We start from the raw sequence: 18,005 nt of genomic DNA on the forward strand, positions 1-18,005 counted from the left end.
TTGAGGCATCCACTTATCACGTGACTTCGATTCCACTTTTGCTGCTGTAGGTGGCTGCAAGGGTATCTGCCCTTTTTCTTGGTAATAGGGTATTAAACTGATGACAAACGGATTTTGACATTTACCAATATAGAAAAGGCGGAGTAGACACTAGAAAGCACAATATGGAGCACAAAATAATGTATGTGGTTAAACTATATATAAACTGAACTAATTAGGGTTTCCACATTGCCTACAGACTTTTGGCTCCAACTTTCGATGGTCCACCCACTGTTCTGACTATCAAGAGCTATGGGAAAGGCCTACACCATTGGGAACAATCTATACCTTACACGCAACATGGTATGTCCCTTCATCTTTTAATATGTAATAATCATTCTTCTAAATTTATTTTTGAATAGTTACCTATTGGCGTGTATTGTTTTGATTAATTATATACTTGCTTATTGTTGTTTTGATCATTACAGCATTAAATATATATAAACTACTTTTATTTGTTATTGACTTCTTTGCTAAACTTAGAAGACAACTGTAATGACTGTCCTCTGCCTTTGCAGGGCACTGCTGACTACCAAACCACCATGTCCTTACCCTGTTAGAGGTAACAGTTGGTGCTGAAGTCTAAGATATGCTGTAATGAATCTGCACATACAGCCAAAGTAGGCATACACGACTGAATGCAGACTTATTAAATTCATGCACATTGCCTCTGAGCAGAGCCAGGAAAGGCTTTCACTAACATGCTAAAAACAAACATGGAGGAAAAAGTCTGAATGACGCACAGGAGCATTCACAGTCTTCTGTCAGTGCTTCCTGTTTTAATTTACAGTACAACTGAACTCAAAGCTTTTGGCTCAGTTTTTGGTTTACCATTTTACTACTTAAAGGGATAGTTCACCCAAAAAATAAAAATTCTGTCATCATTTACTTTACAGGTTGTTACAAATCCGCATTAATTTCGTTGTTCTGATGAACACAAAGGAAGATATTTTGAGAAATGTTTGTAACCAAACCATTCGTGGACCCCATTTACTTCCATAGTATTCTTTTTTCCTACTGTGGAAGTGAATGGGGTCCACGAATGGTTTAGTTACAAACATTTCTCAAAATATCTTCCTTTCTGTTCATCAGAACAAAGAAATGTATATAGGTTTGTAATAACGTGAGGGTGAGAAAATTATGACAGAATTTTCATTTTTGGGTGAACTATTCCTTTAAAGGGACACATTTTGGAATCCATTCAGCCGATCTCTGGGTCTGGCGCTCCCACTTTTAGCAAAATTATCATAATCCATTGAATAGTTTGGCAATGATATTACGCAGCGCCTAAAAACAGTCCCCTTGGTAACTTTCAATAGCAGAGGACTATCTCCTCCTGCAGCCATGTTACGGAAGCAAAGGCCTTGAATATTACGCCAGAATGACAGTATAGTTCCTAGTAGGGATGTGCATCGATGCATCGTGTTACCATTAAAAAGACCTGTCTAAAAATTGATTTCCTGGAATAGTGTTTGTAATGATACTTCTTCTGTGGCACAAATGGAGTTTCTGCACAAAAGCGCCCCCTGGCATTTGAATGTGGCTGCATTTCACCGTAATTCATTCAAATTCATTCATTGAGAAAACGCGCATTTGCCCGATTAATTGTAACAACCCTAGTTCCTAGCCATATCTGCCTAGAAACTCGCAACCTTTAATTTTCCGTTTGTCTTAGTACACAATGTAACTACAGAAGAGTCAAGTTTTAAATAGGAAAAATATCGAAATTCTTTGGTTATTTTTGAGCGCGATGCTAATGGTATAATCAGATTCAATGTATTATGCTAAGCTATGCTAAAAGTGGTAACGCCAGACCCGGAGATTGGCTGAATGGATTCCAGAACTGTAAAGATCAAATGATTAACTTTAGAGGAGCTGGAAAATTAGCATATTTTCAAAAAAAGTGGAATATCCCTTTAATAATTCTTTTGGGACAAATTTGAAAAGAATCATGAGCTACATATTTTCCATTGGTCCTCATTTGTAAAATGGTATAAACATGAAGTATGAGTTAAATATAATACTATTACCATTATAACAAAGTGTTATAATACTTATAAAATGTTTTCTGTTAGGGGTTAGGATGTGGGTTAAAGTTAGTCTATATAGTAATTAAAATTAGGTATAATTAAGACAGTAGTTAATTGTTAGTATATGGCCATGTGATCACATGTTTGGGTATATATCCACGTGCATGCATTACAAACAACTGTTTGCTTTCATCATTATCTGAACCATCTGAGTCCAACTTAATTCAACAATTTTAAATTACAATATGAGAAATAGGAATATATACCTATAAGGAACATACAGGGGCGGTTTCCCGGACAGGGATTAGTTTAAACCAGGACTAGGCCTAGTTTAATTAGGAAATATAGCTAGTTTTAAGAAACATGCCTTAATTAAAACATTACTTGTGTGCAATCTGAGGCAAAACAAAGGGTACTGATGTATTTTAAGATATTTGTCAGTGCAAGTTGTTTTCAGTTTGGACAGCTCTTACAAATTTGGGTAACACTTAACTTTAAGGAGTGTTCATAAGACTATCTTCATAATCATGACTACTGACAACTATCATTAAGTGGCATTCACTCAATTATGTCCTTTTTAATGCAAAGATGACATTGTTTGAGATGTCTTTGTTATGACAACTTGAATTAAAGTCGCAATGAAAGTAAAATGAAAAAGTGTAATTTGTTTTGTAATATTGTGGTATTTTTTTTTTTACAAATGATTTATCTGTGAGCTTCATAAATTTTTAAAAATTCATGTGCCCTCATAATCTTTAATCAAAATGCAAATCTCATCCCCTCCTAAAAACGATCTCTCTTTACTTGGGCGGGGTCCGGGAAAATATCGCTGCGATTAGCAATAAGGAACACGACCCAACTTCAAATGATCCAATCAGATCTCGATGGACAAATTCAAATCCAGCCCTGCCTTATTTCATTTCAGAGGCCGGTTTTACTCGGATACACGTCACCACGGGGAAAATTAGGCAATTGATACTTCAGTTTCATGGCGACTTTAACCAATACACCATAACTTGTCATGACAACTTGACATTACCAAGACAACATAACTGACCACTTCTTACTAGTGATACAAAATGAATTTGTCATTAAAATGTCATTAAGTGTAATACTATATCAAATAGCTTTATAACAGCATCATGAATATTTTTCTTGACCTCAACTACGGTGGTAAAAATATAATTTGTCATTAAAATGTCATTAAGTGTTAATACTCTTTCAAATAGTTTTATAACATCATCATGAATATTCTTTAGTTTATAATGTTTTTTTGTTTGTTTCCTCCAGGTGTTAGAAAAAATTAAATCAATCATTGAATAATAATAATAATAATAATAATTATTATTATTATTAAAATTGATAAAATTATATATTTTATTGCATTTGGAGACAGATTCACCTAAAATTAAATGTACAGTACAATAATGGGTTAAGCCATGTAGCGTTGAGTCCATATTGCTGCAAAAACAGGTAATTGCATTAAATTAAATTAATATAAAATATTTTGTTTGAAAATTTCAGAACCCTCTGTGTGAGAAAGAAAGTTCTGTTAGTTGTCAGTTTTTTATGTATTGTGCACATACATAAAGTTAATTATAATCTTTTGCATTGTCTGTTGCATTTTGGTAAGGTATTTAAAATTATGTGACATTTAGTTGAGGTCAAGAAAAATATTTGTGATGCTTTTATAAAACTATTTGACAGAGTATTAACTCTTAATGACATTTAAATGAGAGTTTAATGTAGTGTTAACACATAAAGCAATGTAGGTTCTTAAGTTTGATAATTATTCCGCTATGTCATGTTTATGATGATTTATGACATGTTATAATGTATTGGTTTTCATAATAAAGACATCTTAAACATCTTAAACAATGTTATCTATGCATTAAAAATCACATAATTGAACAAATGACATTTAATGACAGTTGTCATAATAAATCTCATTCATGTTCATGACTATAAAGGTGTCATGTCAGTCTTATGCACACACCTTCAGGTAAAGTGTTACCCATTTTTTTTAGTCTATGACTAGCCTAATCCCTGTCCGGGAAACAGCCCTTTAGAATTTAAGAATATTACATTCAAGCTTAGTAATTTATGTATTCAAAAAGATTGTTTTATGGTATATTTGTATACATTTAATGCAAATATTTTATAATTTTCTCTCTCTGTGTTTTAGAGTATAAATTATTGGCATGACTGATAACATTTACAAAAATTTGGTAATATGAAGCGAAAGTAAATGAACAGAGAGGGTAGGGTAAAGATTAGAACAAAATGTACAAATAAAATCAAATAAAGCTCAATAAATTTGCACACGTTCACATATACAGACGTACACAGTTCTTCTTTCCTGACACTATCATTCTGTTGTAGACAAGGTCAAAGGTTACAGGTGCCTTTCTGACTTTGACATCCTGTCCCAGCTTTCCTGCTTCCTCTTTTATACAAAAGCCCTACAACAAATATCTATGAGTGTACTAAGGTTGTAAAAGATGTTGATATACTAAGTGCTCATAAGCATGATAATTGATGTTTCTTTTAGTAGTAAGCATATATACAGTTTTTATTCTTTAAGCTGATTCACCGATTATTAAACAAAAAATGTGTTAGGAAATCATACATTTCAAATCATGTTTTCTATACCAAGTTTGTATAAATGGCTCAGCTCTAGATTCTAATTAAGAACATCAGACTTGTCCGGTTAGCTCTTATTTTATTTTTTTTGGTCTCGCTCCTTGAACATACATTAATATGACTGTGTATATACTTCATAACTTTTCTCTCTCTCTCTCTTTCTCTGTTTCTTGCTCTTTCTCAGGATATAGGTGTTGTCCACTGAAGAGGAAGGAAATTCTGTCATTTAGAACAATGGACCCTGATTCTCTATCTATAGACACAGAAAAGCGAGAAAGAAAAAGCGAGAGAAATGGAAATCAAGAATATGTGCTAGAAGACCCTCCTGGTGAACAGGGAAGACATTTTAGATTAAAAAAATGAGAAAGACCTGCAAAAAGTAAGTGGAAATACAGGTGGTCTGAAAATGGACTATTTACTCCAAATCACACTGGAATAAGGAGACATACGTCGAACCTCCACTGGTATTTATTTAATATTATTTACATAGATTTTACAAACAACAACAACAGCAGCAATTAAGAAGATTTATCCTGGTATAAGAGGAAGCCAATCACAGTGGGTAAGTCACATTCAAATCATTTGGTCGTGAGAAAAGCCATTTCACCAAAATTCCGAATGACAGATGTGGATCGTTTGAGCTTTAGTCAGCATATACCGAAAATCCTTTCCCAACCGAATGTTGTAAATTTTGTTTCTTGGTTGCTCTACATCCGCCATTGACTTTGTAGAATGTGAAGAAATCAATTATGGTCAAAGAGTCAAGGCAATAAATAGTGCAGAATACACTGATGTGAACTTCTTTACTTTTGAAGAATGACAGAGGGCTGAAGACCCTTAGGGGGTCTGTTTAAGGGTTTTCCCCTTTTGAGGATGCACGCAGTCAGGGTGGAGGACGAAAACTTTACACTATGTTATTACACATAACCGACATTCAACATTTTTAATCGAAATACAAATAAAGACATTCGTAGAATGTGGTTTGGCTGTGTGGCTGAACTTCAGCAGCGATAGTTCATGCTGGTTGATATCCTCGTCATGGCCTCTTTGTGAAGCCACTTGACTCTTACTTGACTTCCACAAGTTTGCTTAGCTCAGGAGCAACAGTGCCAAACCTCTGTTATTCATTAGAGATGTAGACGTTAAATGTGAAATAAATCTGTTTCTCTGAGCCGTAGCTATTCACAGCTTGCCATGTCAACTCTGTGGCCTTCCTCACCAGCTGGGTTAAAACTTTGTTACGTATACTGTTGAATGTTTGATATGGCATTCAACAGTAGTTTTTAGCTTTTTCTGCCATTTGTCAGCTGAGGTGATCGACTGTCGTTCACTTAACAGCTGAAATACGATTTCTAAAATGATAAAACCTAAATTGACAAGAAATATTTTTAATCTGACAATAATATGACTAATATTGTTACCTTATGTCAACGTCCTCCTGATGGTTCTCTGTACCGTTCTTTCCCAGTCTGCTTTTGTATGACATTTAATTTTTGGGATTTCCTTTCAAAATGTATTTTAGTCATTCAAACTTTCCAGTTTTCACATTCCTACCTGTCTCATCCAGTCTTCTCCACCCTCTCTCTTTCCTTCACAGATGGAGGAGTCTGGTAGTCCCCGATTTAGGAAGCTCCATTTCCCAGTGGGCCTATGGATAAATTCTCCACGAAAACACTTTGCGAAGCTGGGAGCGCGCTGGCCCAGTGCCGTATCTGTCAAGTTAGTTTTGTAAACTTTGGTTTATTGCATATAGCCTCTGTAGGGCTTACATTTAGTAGCCCTTCAATCATCTTCTGTTTCCACAGTGATCCTGTTTCCATATTGAATGCAATAGTGACTTTTGTTCACTACATTATAACACTGGGTTATTGTTTTGCTGTCATTTTGACCCACTGAGAATCATATAAGGATCATACTTGTACATCGCAAATTATACAATGTAACATTTATACAGCGCAAAGGTCAAAGGTTAAATTTTAGGAACTCATACAACTAATAAAAATATATGCCTTAAATGCAATGCAGTCACTTTAGAGTCATAGACACATGCATACATGTAAATGTGATTCTGAGTAGTATGATGTATGGTTTATAATTTGCATATCACCTTTTTCTTAATCAAAGGTCCACAAATAGTTCAGATGCTGCCTCTGTGCACGAAGCTCCATCATCAGCCCCTTCCTCCTCCCTCTCTCACTCCACCCCTTCTCTTGCCCCGCCCTCTCCGTCCCCATCCCCAGCCTTTCTTCGCCCTCGTCCAGCCAATCAGCAATCCCGTGCCAAGCGGCTGTCCCACCTCTTCCTGAAAGGTCGGTCCAACAGCGACAGAGACCGCGGCATTGGCGAACGTGAGAGGGAAGTATGGGCGCATTCTGCCACGCCCTCATCACATCACTACCTGCCTCCTGCTTCTTCTAATGCCCCCGGGCTGGTCAAGATCTATGGCGATGCCCTGTCCAGTGGGGCTAACTATCGGAGCTTGCTGGCAAATATGAACTCCACTTCTCGCCAGCTCATTCAGCAGGTCATCAACCGATACACTGAGAGGGAGAGAGAGAATGAGTGTGAAGACACAGGTATTAGGTCTATTCATCGCTGATACTATTTCTTTATTAACTAGCAGTGGCCGCCTTTTAATTCTGCTGTAAATTCATCTCAATAAGAAAGACATGGTATCAGATGTGACCCTACTGGTGAAAACCCATCTAAAGTATTTTTTACTCATGGCCAGGTCAAAAATTTAAATGGTTGACTGAAAAACTCAAAATCAGATTATAAGACTTTAGCCAGATTTTCACCGGCAGGGTGGCACAGATGCTTGCCTCTAATGTTTAAGTGGCCAATCACATATTAGATATAAGAAATTAGGCTTTGCCCGCTTATTGTATCATTCATTTCTTAATGTATCGACTTCCTTTTCACCTGTTCAGCTCTCCAGAAATATTCCCCCGAGGACTTCCTGTTATGTGATGTCATCGGGAAGCCCATCCAGCAGCCAGATGGAGCCATTGAATGGCAAATGGAATGCAGAAGGAGTGTGGCATCCTGGGAATGCCCCTTACAGCTAGTGGACATGTGGAGACCCAAGGAGGGTTTCGAACGACGGTTCGAGATCCAGCGCCTTGAGGAGTATGAAAGGGAAGAGAAAGAAAAGGAGAAACAGCGCGAGAGAGATGGAGAAAGCTATCAAGGTTGGATTGATTTGCAGAATATCTAAAATAGATTATTGAACCCTATGGCAAAAACAACTAGTGTCTGGGTTAATGTGTAATAGAAGGGAATAATAATGTGTGAGATTACTTTAATTGCAACAGGAGTGCGATGGAGGCGGAGCCGCATGGCGTCTGGGGGCGGTCCAGAGGAAGAACGAGGTCACCGGGGGCGAAACACTGAACTTAGGAGAAGCATCAGTGATATGAACCTGAGTCTGAGACGTCGCCAGGGCAACAACGCTGGCAATGACCCTCGTCGGGGTAGCAAGGTCCCAAACAATGGACAGGATAGGAAGAACATAGTGAGCATGATAGCAACAGAGCCTGGAGAGGTAAAACACGGAAATAGATTATTTATTGTCACATATATCCTTACAAGAGTAAATAGATTCATTTCACTGCACATACGTGAATATATCTATTAGTAATCATCAAATTACAATTCTCAATATTGTCCTACTCCCTAATTAAGAATACTGGGCCAAGAGGTGGAAGCGAGGCAGACAGACGGACTCGGGCACCGGAGGAAGAGACGGACACCTGTGACCTGGAAGTGATGTCACAGAGTCTGATCCTTCCGCCGACGGATCGTCCCTACTTCCTGTTACTGCAAGGCTATGACCAGAGCAAGGCTAGACATGCATCATCTCACTTATCTTCTAGCTACCTCATGACATCATACCTGTATTCCTCTAATCACAGCATACCATCACCGCTTTCATACCTTTGAGTGGAATAGCTATTGAACAAACAGCACAAAACAGCCATACACAGGCTTTATATACACAAGCGGGCCGGACAATACCAACACAAACATGCTGTGTCTACATCTTCATCTTTACACAATGACCTCACAAAAGCGCACATTGTTGAAAACTGTAACACTCTTCATTCCTTATCATCGCTGTGTATTTTTGTAACTTAAGATAGGAGATTGCACAGATTGGAGTAAAAGACCACAATGAAGATGATAACGGCTTTTTCCACCCTCTCTCTCTCTCTTCCCCTTTTTCCTTTGTCTTTTTATGTCTCTTTATCACCCTTTCTCAATACACCTTTCTGTCTTGCTATTATTTGTTCAGGACTTTGTGTTGTACATAATGGCTGGTCACACACATGTTTTTGGGCGGAAGCCAACATTCCGTGAGCGTGAGATGGACAGGGAGAGAGAGAGGAAGGGGAAGAGGCCTCTAAAAGTGGACACTTTCCTCTCAGCTCCAGACCTGCTTGTTCGACACCTCCTGATCAGGAGAGACACAGCTGTCCCTGAGCAACCCCGTGGTCAAGGTACCTAGACACCAGCGAAGAAAAGACATTTAAACTGCCACTGCACTAAATACACTGTTCTCATATTTCTTATCACTATAAGAGCATTCGAGCATCGTTCAAGAGCATTGAGAAAATTTTCATTGTTTTTCAGATTATGATCAGGAAAGAAAAAACATATTTAGTATATTTTTATTTGTTTATTGTAGATAGCAATGAAATTAGATGGCAAATTTAATGTCCTGACTTTCTTTGCTAGGAATGTACCAAACTGTTCTCAGATTTGACCAGACAACATAGTGAGCAATAAAAAATCTGATATAAAAACTAACCTGGGTTCCCATGGGTCCTTGAAATCCTTGAAAAATTGGGAATCTGGGGGAAAAAATTCAAGACCCTGGAAATTTTGTGAAAATATATATATACATAGATACAGATCATTGAAAGTACTTTTAATGTCTCGGTTATGTATGTAATTGTTGTTCCCTGAGAAGGGAACGAGACGCTGCGTCTCTCTTGCCATACTTCCTGCGTCCCTGCAGTGCCTTCTTTGGAAATATTTTAGATAGCGATATACTTCCTGGCTTCCGCGTCACCCTGTCTTTGTCAGACTCACCATTGGTTGAATTTGATATACACATTAAGATGCACTTACTACTGGAGGAGTCTCCAAAGTGTCACCGCAGTGACTCAGCGCGAGTTGCCTCGAAAGGGAACTGTAACAATGTATTTTAAAATGTAACATGACACCTTGCTCTCACTTGAAATGTGTCCCCACATTTAGTCCTTGAATTTAAGGGTATTGGACATGGAAAGTCCTTGAAAGGTACTTGAATTTGAAGTTAACTAAGGTGTGGGAACCCTGACTAACTCATTTCTCATCATTCTCCCAGGACCAAATGATATGAGCTATGATAGCCATATTCATTTTATAGCTTTGTACTTTTTTTCATTTATGGTCATGTCTGTGAAATCCAGGCTGAAGTCTTGATACTACTGATACTAAAGTCTACGAAAGAGGTCTGGGTAGACCAGGGGTGCCCAACCTTGTTTTTGTAGGGCTACCATCCTGCAAACTTCAGTTCCAACCCAGCTCCAACACACCTGTCTGTAATTATGAAGCAACCCTGAACATCTTGATCAGTTTGATTGGGGTTGGATGGTAGCCCTCCAGGAACAGGGTTGGGCACCCCCTGGGGTAGACAGTATATTGTCACATGTCTTAGGGTGTCCTGATGACTATACCTCTACTTCTTATTCCACTTCAGCCTTGGCACGTCCATTCAGAGGAGGACCTGTCACTCTTAATGGAGCTCCACTTTACAGGGAAGCGGCCCTGAAGCCAGGAGACTTGCTGGGTCTTGGGAGCCATTTCCTCTTCCTTTATCGTGATCCCCGAGTGACCCCCGCCCCGCCCTTGGCTTTACCGCCACCATGGCAAGGTGACATGTCGACTTCCTACGGCCCTGGCAACATGACAGATAGACAGGAAATGCTCAGGCTATATCTGGGGTCGACAGAGTCGCTGCTGAGATTCCAGGCCAAACATGCAGATGCCTTGCTGCAGGTAAACAGCAAAGACACCTTTTGATTTATTTGTCTTAAACAGATACTTGTGCGTGAGGGAATTTTATTGTAATGATATACTGTGACATCCAAACGGTAGTCTGGAGCAATTTAAAAATCCATGCCCAACAGAAGTTCAACCACAGACACCAACATTTCTGTCTATGTTTATAATATGGGTTCGCATATTTAGTGCATGGTGCAATGGAATATCATTTAGGGAAAATGTTATCACTGCTTAACAAACACTGTGGTTGTTTAAATTCTGCCTTGTGTTCTTTTTTTTTTTTTTTTTGTGTTCTTTTTGTTTAGTTATATGGCTTTTTCTACTTTAATTTTAGGAAGTCATCTCGAAAAACTCCAGCCCAGATTCAGGGGGCGGGGCCTTAGCACCTGCCTATCTTCTGTCGCTCATGATCGACTATGCCTCTAAACATCTGGAGCCTGAATTAACACCGCAACTGCTATTAAAGGCAGCCAATCAGATCAAAGGAATTGTTTGGGTGAGCATCAAAATCCAGATGTGACATAAAACGTCATGATATCATAAAGCGTGAAACCACAATCTTAATAAAGAGTTATGTGAAGAATTGGGTTGGGTTCTGTTATGTAACCAGACTGTGACAGCCATTGCAGGTTAAATGCGATATTGAACATGTCATGGCTTTGAACAGCCCCTGATTGTATTTAATACTTTTATGCCGCCTTTGGCTCGTCCTTGTCGGTTATGTCAAATTGTGGCTCACATAAAAATGTATGAAGACCTAAACGCAATAAACACTTCATGTAATAGAGATAATTAGCAGAGAGTGTTTGTGAAGTTGAGGTTGTGCGAGAGTGCCGTAAGATGAAATCTCTCTCTCACTTCTGTGAAGTTGTGGTTGAGGAGCCACAGCTGCAGACACAGATGGGCTTTCACTGGAATTTTGCCGTAGTTTGTAAACAGAGGTTGACTGATGTCATTTCCACCCGTTTGGAAAATGTGCTGTCATTGTCCGGACACATCAGCCAAACACTCCCGCCCAAGCATTCATCCGAGTCTGCTTTAATCTCTCTCTCTCCTTCTCTCCCTGTTCCATTATTCATCTTTCAGGACAAAATTAAAGAGTTTGGTGACAAACATCCAACGCAAAAGTAAGAACCTGTGCTATTCTTCATCTGTATTCCCTGTCTGTTGTATATTTGTTGCTATGGGGCAGTAAACAACCAATTCCTCTCACCTTGCCCAGTCTTAAGGTGCCCATTCTGCACAAGCCTTTACTGTTACATTTTAATACAGGCATGTCTGGAATATACTGATCACGTGCATATTTATGGACTTGTTTGTGAATTCGGTAAATATTGTTTTTATGTGTTCTCAGCTCAGCAGAGGCTGATGTTGAGCTTCCTCCACCAAGCGTGCAAAAGCTGTCCTCTGACCTCCGACCTCTCATGTTCTGGATGTCCAATGCCACTGAGCTCCTTAACTTCTTTCAGGCCAAAGTTGAAGCAATGGAAAAAGAATGGGAATTCGAAGGTGAGACCAGCAATTACAGCTTGTTTTCTCAAAATAAAAACACATGCAATGTTGCAAAATGCACCGTATCTTCTGCTGTGGACGTGTTATGTCTTTTGTTCGCCTGAATCAGTTTCCTCTCATCTTTTATTATTCCGTCTTGTCCTTTTCAGATGAACCTTTTAGTCTAAGCAAAAATATTTGGTTAAAGGAATAGTCCATTTTCTTAAAAGAAAAATCCATATAATTTACTCAACACCATGTCATCCAAAATGTTGATGTTTTTCTTTGTTCAGTCGAGAAGAAATTATGTTTTTTTTTGAGGAAAACATTGCAGGGTTTTTCTCATTTTAATGGACTTTAATAGAGCCCAACATTTAATACTTAACTCAACACTTAACAGTTTTTTTCAACGGAGTTTCAAAGGACTCTAAACGATCCCAAACAAGGCATAAGGGTCTTATCTAGTGAAACGATTGTCATTTTTGACAAGAAAAATTAAAAATATGCTCTTTTAAACCACAACTTTTCATCTAGATCCGGTCGTGATGCGTCAACGTGACCCCACGCAATACGTCATGACGTCAAGAGTTCACAGAGGACGAACGCAAAACTCCGACCCAGTGTTTACAAGTGTGTTGAAAGAGGACCGTTCCTACGTTGTTGTATGTCAACTGATACTAATTAATGTCTTTGTGTCAGTTTATTGTTTACAATGGTCCGCAAATGTGCGTTTTATATATGTAACACGTGACCTCCCTACGTCACTATGCATTTACGTTAGGTCACGCTGGACCGGACCTAGACGAAAAGTTGTGGTTTAAAAGAGCATATTTTTTATTTTAAAGGGGACATATCATGAAAATCTGAAATTCACATATGTTCTCTGGGGACATTAAAGATTTATTTTACATCTTAAAAAAAGTCTTGTGAAATATCCCCTTTAATTGAATTATGCAGTATGAATCTCAAGCAGTTCAGTTTATGGAATCTATACAGTAGTCATAATGCCAAACTTATTTGTTTAATATATGAAGAGTTTAAATGCAAAACCCTCTAAGTGCGTCTAACATGTTTTCTTGTAAATGAGCATTTTTTTCATGCTCTTATGGCAATGAAAAGGTTATTAGTCAGTAATTGAAATGCCTTATATTCACAAATGTAATTTCATTGGTATTTAAAGGGCACCTCTAATGCAAAATCCACTTTTATTAGGTGTTAGGTTTGGACATAATGTGTGTTGGCACAACTACCCTACGATGAAAAAAATCCACCCGCTCCCTGTTTTTTAATCCCCATTAAACCAATGTCTCATTAGACATGCCGTTTTGATTCTCTTATCAATGTGAGGTCACATTGATAAAGCCCTGCCCACTTACAGTCCTGCATTACCATAGTTTCCACCCTCAGTAAGTTGTACTCTGTCCACTAGATACTATTGTCTCAGACTGTATTAATCAGATCCATTTTAACTGAAAGCGCTCACTGTCTGTTGGTAACTATGCGTTCACACCGCCACCGGTGAGAACATCATAGTGGCCTGAAGTCATTCATTTTCAATGAGAGCTAGCGGCAAGCTCCGGCAATCAGCAGTGTGGTGCGTCGTACAGTGTGAGCTTCAAGGAGAGTTGAAATCAGCTCAGCTTTATGGTAATGAGCTATTGCGCGGTTCGGCGGCAACCAATAAGAGGGAAGAAATGTTTGGGGGAAACCAATCGGAAGACGAAAACCTTTGCTTGAGAGGATTCCAGATAATGCATTCGAGTTTCAGAGTGTCCACTACTCGTTTACTATAGCGTCGTTTGCAGGGCAGCCAGAGCTTTTTTTGATGCTCTCGCCGGTGGCGGTGTGAACGCACAGTAAGGGAGTAAGGAGCTGTAGCTAATTTGCATTTAAAGGTAAAGACACTAAAACAGCACGTTTTCGTTCCCAACCAAATAGGGGCATTTTGGACATGCTATGATAAATGATCCGTGGGATATTTTGAGCTGAAACTTCACGGATAGTAGGGATGTAACGATTAACCGTGCAAATGCGCGTTTTCTCAATGAATGAATTTGAATGAATTACGGTGAAATTCCGGCATATCCGAACGCCAGGGGGCGCTCTCATGCAGAAACTCCCTTTGTGCCACAGAAGAAGTAGCATTGCAAACGCTATCCCAGGTAATGTCTACAGGAATATTTATATCGCTGTTCTTCAAATTGTTTCAGGTATTTTCATGATAATAAAGAATATTTTGAATGATTTTTATTTAACGAGTGTTGCTTTTTTAAATGCACGTTATAAACAACTCCGACTCATAATGATTTTAGATTGATAAGGACTTTCTACTGACCAAATGCCGTAGTACGCGCACAAGTTGTGCATGAAACAAAGAATCGCTGCCTTGCGATTCAGAATCGATTTCAGACATTTTAATGGGGACCGCGATTGAATCGTTACATCCTAAGGGATATGTTATGGGCATACCTGAAACATATATTACATATTGTAAAAAGGCCACAATAGGTGCCCTTTAACAAAATTGTTTTTATTAAAAATTTGCACCGTGACATGCACATGCCTTTGTTTATTCAATTCTTCTTCCATGCACTTCGAGAACTTTGTTTTGGAGTTAAGTATGTGTGATTTTATGAATAGTTTGTGCTATAACTTGGGTCAGCAATTTTTTTTTTGCAACCTGTAGCCCCAGGTGACCCTGTTCTCTCAGCTGATATGGACACCTGTTCGGAGGCGCTTGCACAGTTAGATGATGTCATAATGCACACGTTTCAGCAGTGTGTTTACCATTTGACCAAGGTGAGGGAATATCCATCGATCTTGTATGATCAATCTTGCATCAGCACCTTACAATGTTTTAACGTATTAAGTTGCAAACATTTTGATGCATTCCCTTCATCTCTCATTTCCAGACTTTGTACTCCCTGCTTCCAGCATTGTTAGACACTAACCCTTTCTCTAGTGAGGTGAAAAAGAGACCAAAAGCAGGAGTTAAAGACAGGGCAGGTAGTGGAGAAGAGGGAGAAGAGGAAGAAGATGCCGCCACTTTACCTCCAACCGTAGCCGGACTGGTGGAAGTGTATCGATGCTCTCTGCAGCTTTCCCGAGAAGCTTGCCTCTCTCCACCTTTGACCTCCCAAACCTTCGGCTATCTCTTCTTCTTCACAAACACGTCTCTTCTCAACACACTCTTGGAGAGAGGTGAGAATGTACAGTCTTTCATAAACACTGCTTTGTTTGTGCATGTTTGGAACCGTGATGACGACAGTTAACCATTCTGACACAACCAGGATATGATGGCAAAAAGCTGATGTTTGGACAACCAGCAAGTGATGTGTGATGATTTGTTTGTCTTTTCTCATGCAGATAGTCTGTTCTCATGGTCACGGGCAGTTCAAATTCGAACTAATCTCGACCTGGTCTTAGACTGGCTTCAAGGAGCAGGCCTTGGAGACATTGCTTCTGAGTTTTTAAAGAAGCTATCTGTTACTGTCAACTTCCTGTGCATACCCAAGACCCGTCTCATCCAGGTGACCCTATTGAAGACCTTTGAGTCATTAATTTTCACTCCGTAATTAAAATTTCATTAAACACTTTTTTTCAATTTGTCCCATTAGTCGTCATGGTCCAGTCTACAGGAGGAACATTTCTTGCTAAGTCCTGCTCAGCTTCACCATCTTCTCAGTCATTATAAGCTTGGACCAGCGAGAGCCACACCTTCTTCATGGGCTCCACCTCCCGGTACCGAACTTGGCAGTGGTGAGTAACAACCTAAGTAAACTTGTTAGAAATTGACATCAACTTATGAGTTAACTTGAGCTGTCCTTTACAAAGATATTTTCGAGAGTTTCTTGGATCATCCTCCTCTTATTCTGCCTAATGAGACACCTCGACTGGACCTCACCCAGCCAATCCCAAGCCCGGAGCTTCAAAAGGAAGTGACACGTCTGCGAACGTTCCTGTGGGGGCTCGACCAGGATGAACTACCAGCTAATCAGCGGACAAGACTGTAATATGAATTCAATCCAGTCGTGAAATTACTCCCACAATACAAATCTCATATATAAGTGATAAAGAAACTATCAGTCTTTAAATACTTGTAAGCTACATTCTTGTAGAATTCATAGAAATGTATTTGTCTATCAAGCACATCAAATAGATTTTAATGTATTATCATACATTGACTTAATTAATTATTGATTAATTATGTATCTCTATAATTCATAAATCATTTAAAATTAGCTTGGGACAAGAGAGGATAAACACAAATGTGTTTTTGGATACCCCTATTCTATACAGATCAAAGCAATGATTTAAAATAAATGTCATAAGTAGTTGTTGTATGATGTTCATTGCCTGGTTGCAATGATGAATATAAGCACACTGTTTTGGTAAAATAAGTGTTACATCAATACATGGCCTATAATATATCTAAACACGACTCAGCTACAGTGAACGTCTTTTTAATCAATTGTATTGACCCATTTTTCATTGTAATGAAATTCTGTAATAAATACAAAAAAGCTACATATATTTTCTATTAATGACCTCTTAATATGATAATTAATTTTGGTAACTAGCAGATTTTACGTTTATGAAAACAAGACATCCGTTCATTTCCTGTGAGAAACTGTTTGGAGAAGCGCTGCCCGCGTGCTGTTCTGTTAATCACCGGCCGCTGGGTGGCGTGATCGCAATGACTCAACGGTTAGTTAGTGAGAGACACCACTGATCAATGCTTTGACAAAATCACTGGTTTGCCTGTATCACAACAACACCAAACAAGGTAATGACTATAAAGTATCATGGTTTGTGTAAATAAGAATACCACTGCCTTGAAATGTATTTTAAGGGTTTCTTCCAAATATGTCAAACGATAATATATTTACAACACGTCAAAAGGTTACCATGGTAACCATTGATATGCCAACTACGGTTAATATACTAAAACAACACACGTATTAAAATTTGTATAAAAAAAAAACACTTTTTAAGACGGTGTTTATCAGTTTCACAATATTACAGTACTATTAACTGATTGTTGAATTCATTTGCTAGCTGTGGTTACATATTTGTAAAGCTAGCAACGTGCATAACTTAATTCTCTATATACATTTTTTACTGTAGACGTCTTTGTGAGATATCACACTGATGTTGTGACGAGTAACCACTGTTACATGACCTTCTTGCTAAAAGTGTGACAAACACAAACTAATCTTGGTGTACTGTAAATGAAGCGCTTCTCGATGGCATCGGGCCCATCTTTGCATCACATGTTTTGTTTTACACGTTTTCAGAATAAAGAAAATTCCAAAGACGTGCACTGACGTCATATCAAGTCTTTAATCCACACTTATTGTAAGCGTGTGTTTTCTTTTCCACGTTCTACACTGACCGCGTGCCAGGTCCCCTTCCGGTCAACTGCTTCTTTATACCATTTTTACGGTAAGAATGTGATCCCGTGAGAGCCGTTTACATCATTCCGGATTTTTAATTTATCCGGCCAGCGGCACCAGTCGTTATTTGTCTTAAACCTTCGTGTCATCGTCTCAAGTCGGTGGCATATTGGTGTGAGTCACATTCAGCCGCTGTGTGGTCAAGATTTAATCAATTAGGTTACTATACGACTTCTGATTTACAAATTTGTGTGGTTTATGAGTGAGACTGTCCAGGGGCTATTTTGAACTTGTCATATATTCATCATGGAATAATTGATGATTATTATTTGGGTTAAAGCAGTCGAGATGTTTT

At 38.6% G+C, this 18,005-nt stretch overlaps 1 protein-coding gene across 2 annotated transcripts; it reads left to right on the plus strand.

Moving 5' to 3' along the window:
* Nucleotides 1-36: 36 nt before the first annotated feature.
* Nucleotides 37-17,500, plus strand: rasip1 (Ras interacting protein 1). Of its 2 annotated transcripts, XM_065245892.2 has the most exons (19): nucleotides 37-342; nucleotides 558-659; nucleotides 4,897-5,091; nucleotides 5,203-5,274; nucleotides 6,310-6,431; nucleotides 6,837-7,288; nucleotides 7,643-7,903; nucleotides 8,027-8,256; nucleotides 8,397-8,555; nucleotides 9,007-9,211; nucleotides 10,459-10,757; nucleotides 11,098-11,259; nucleotides 11,850-11,890; nucleotides 12,118-12,272; nucleotides 14,941-15,053; nucleotides 15,167-15,455; nucleotides 15,621-15,784; nucleotides 15,872-16,013; nucleotides 16,089-17,500. In XM_065245892.2, exons 5-19 carry the CDS (start codon nucleotides 6,310-6,312, stop codon nucleotides 16,265-16,267), a joined length of 2,973 nt encoding a protein of 990 aa, XP_065101964.2. In that variant the 5' UTR covers nucleotides 37-342; nucleotides 558-659; nucleotides 4,897-5,091; nucleotides 5,203-5,274; the 3' UTR covers nucleotides 16,268-17,500. The 2 variants fall into 2 exon arrangements, with proteins under 2 accessions (XP_065101964.2, XP_065101962.2); XM_065245890.2 differs by having other exon boundaries at nucleotides 38-342; nucleotides 558-601; nucleotides 4,897-5,274.
* Nucleotides 17,501-18,005: the final 505 nt, after the last annotated feature.

Source organism: Paramisgurnus dabryanus, chromosome 13 (assembly GCF_030506205.2).
Source record: "Paramisgurnus dabryanus chromosome 13, PD_genome_1.1, whole genome shotgun sequence".
In the NCBI taxonomy this organism is placed as follows: domain Eukaryota; kingdom Metazoa; phylum Chordata; class Actinopteri; order Cypriniformes; family Cobitidae; genus Paramisgurnus; species Paramisgurnus dabryanus.

Bases quoted from the DNA above. Each gene is read 5' to 3' on its own strand.
- rasip1 (XM_065245892.2), top strand. From the start codon at position 6,310: ATGGAGGAGTCTGGTAGTCCCCGATTTAGGAAGCTCCATTTCCCAGTG. The intron at 7,904-8,026 runs GTTGGATTGATT...TAATTGCAACAG, and splicing joins AGATGGAGAAAGCTATCAAG to GAGTGCGATGGAGGCGGAGC. The intron at 16,014-16,088 runs GTGAGTAACAAC...TCCTTTACAAAG, and splicing joins CGGTACCGAACTTGGCAGTG to ATATTTTCGAGAGTTTCTTG.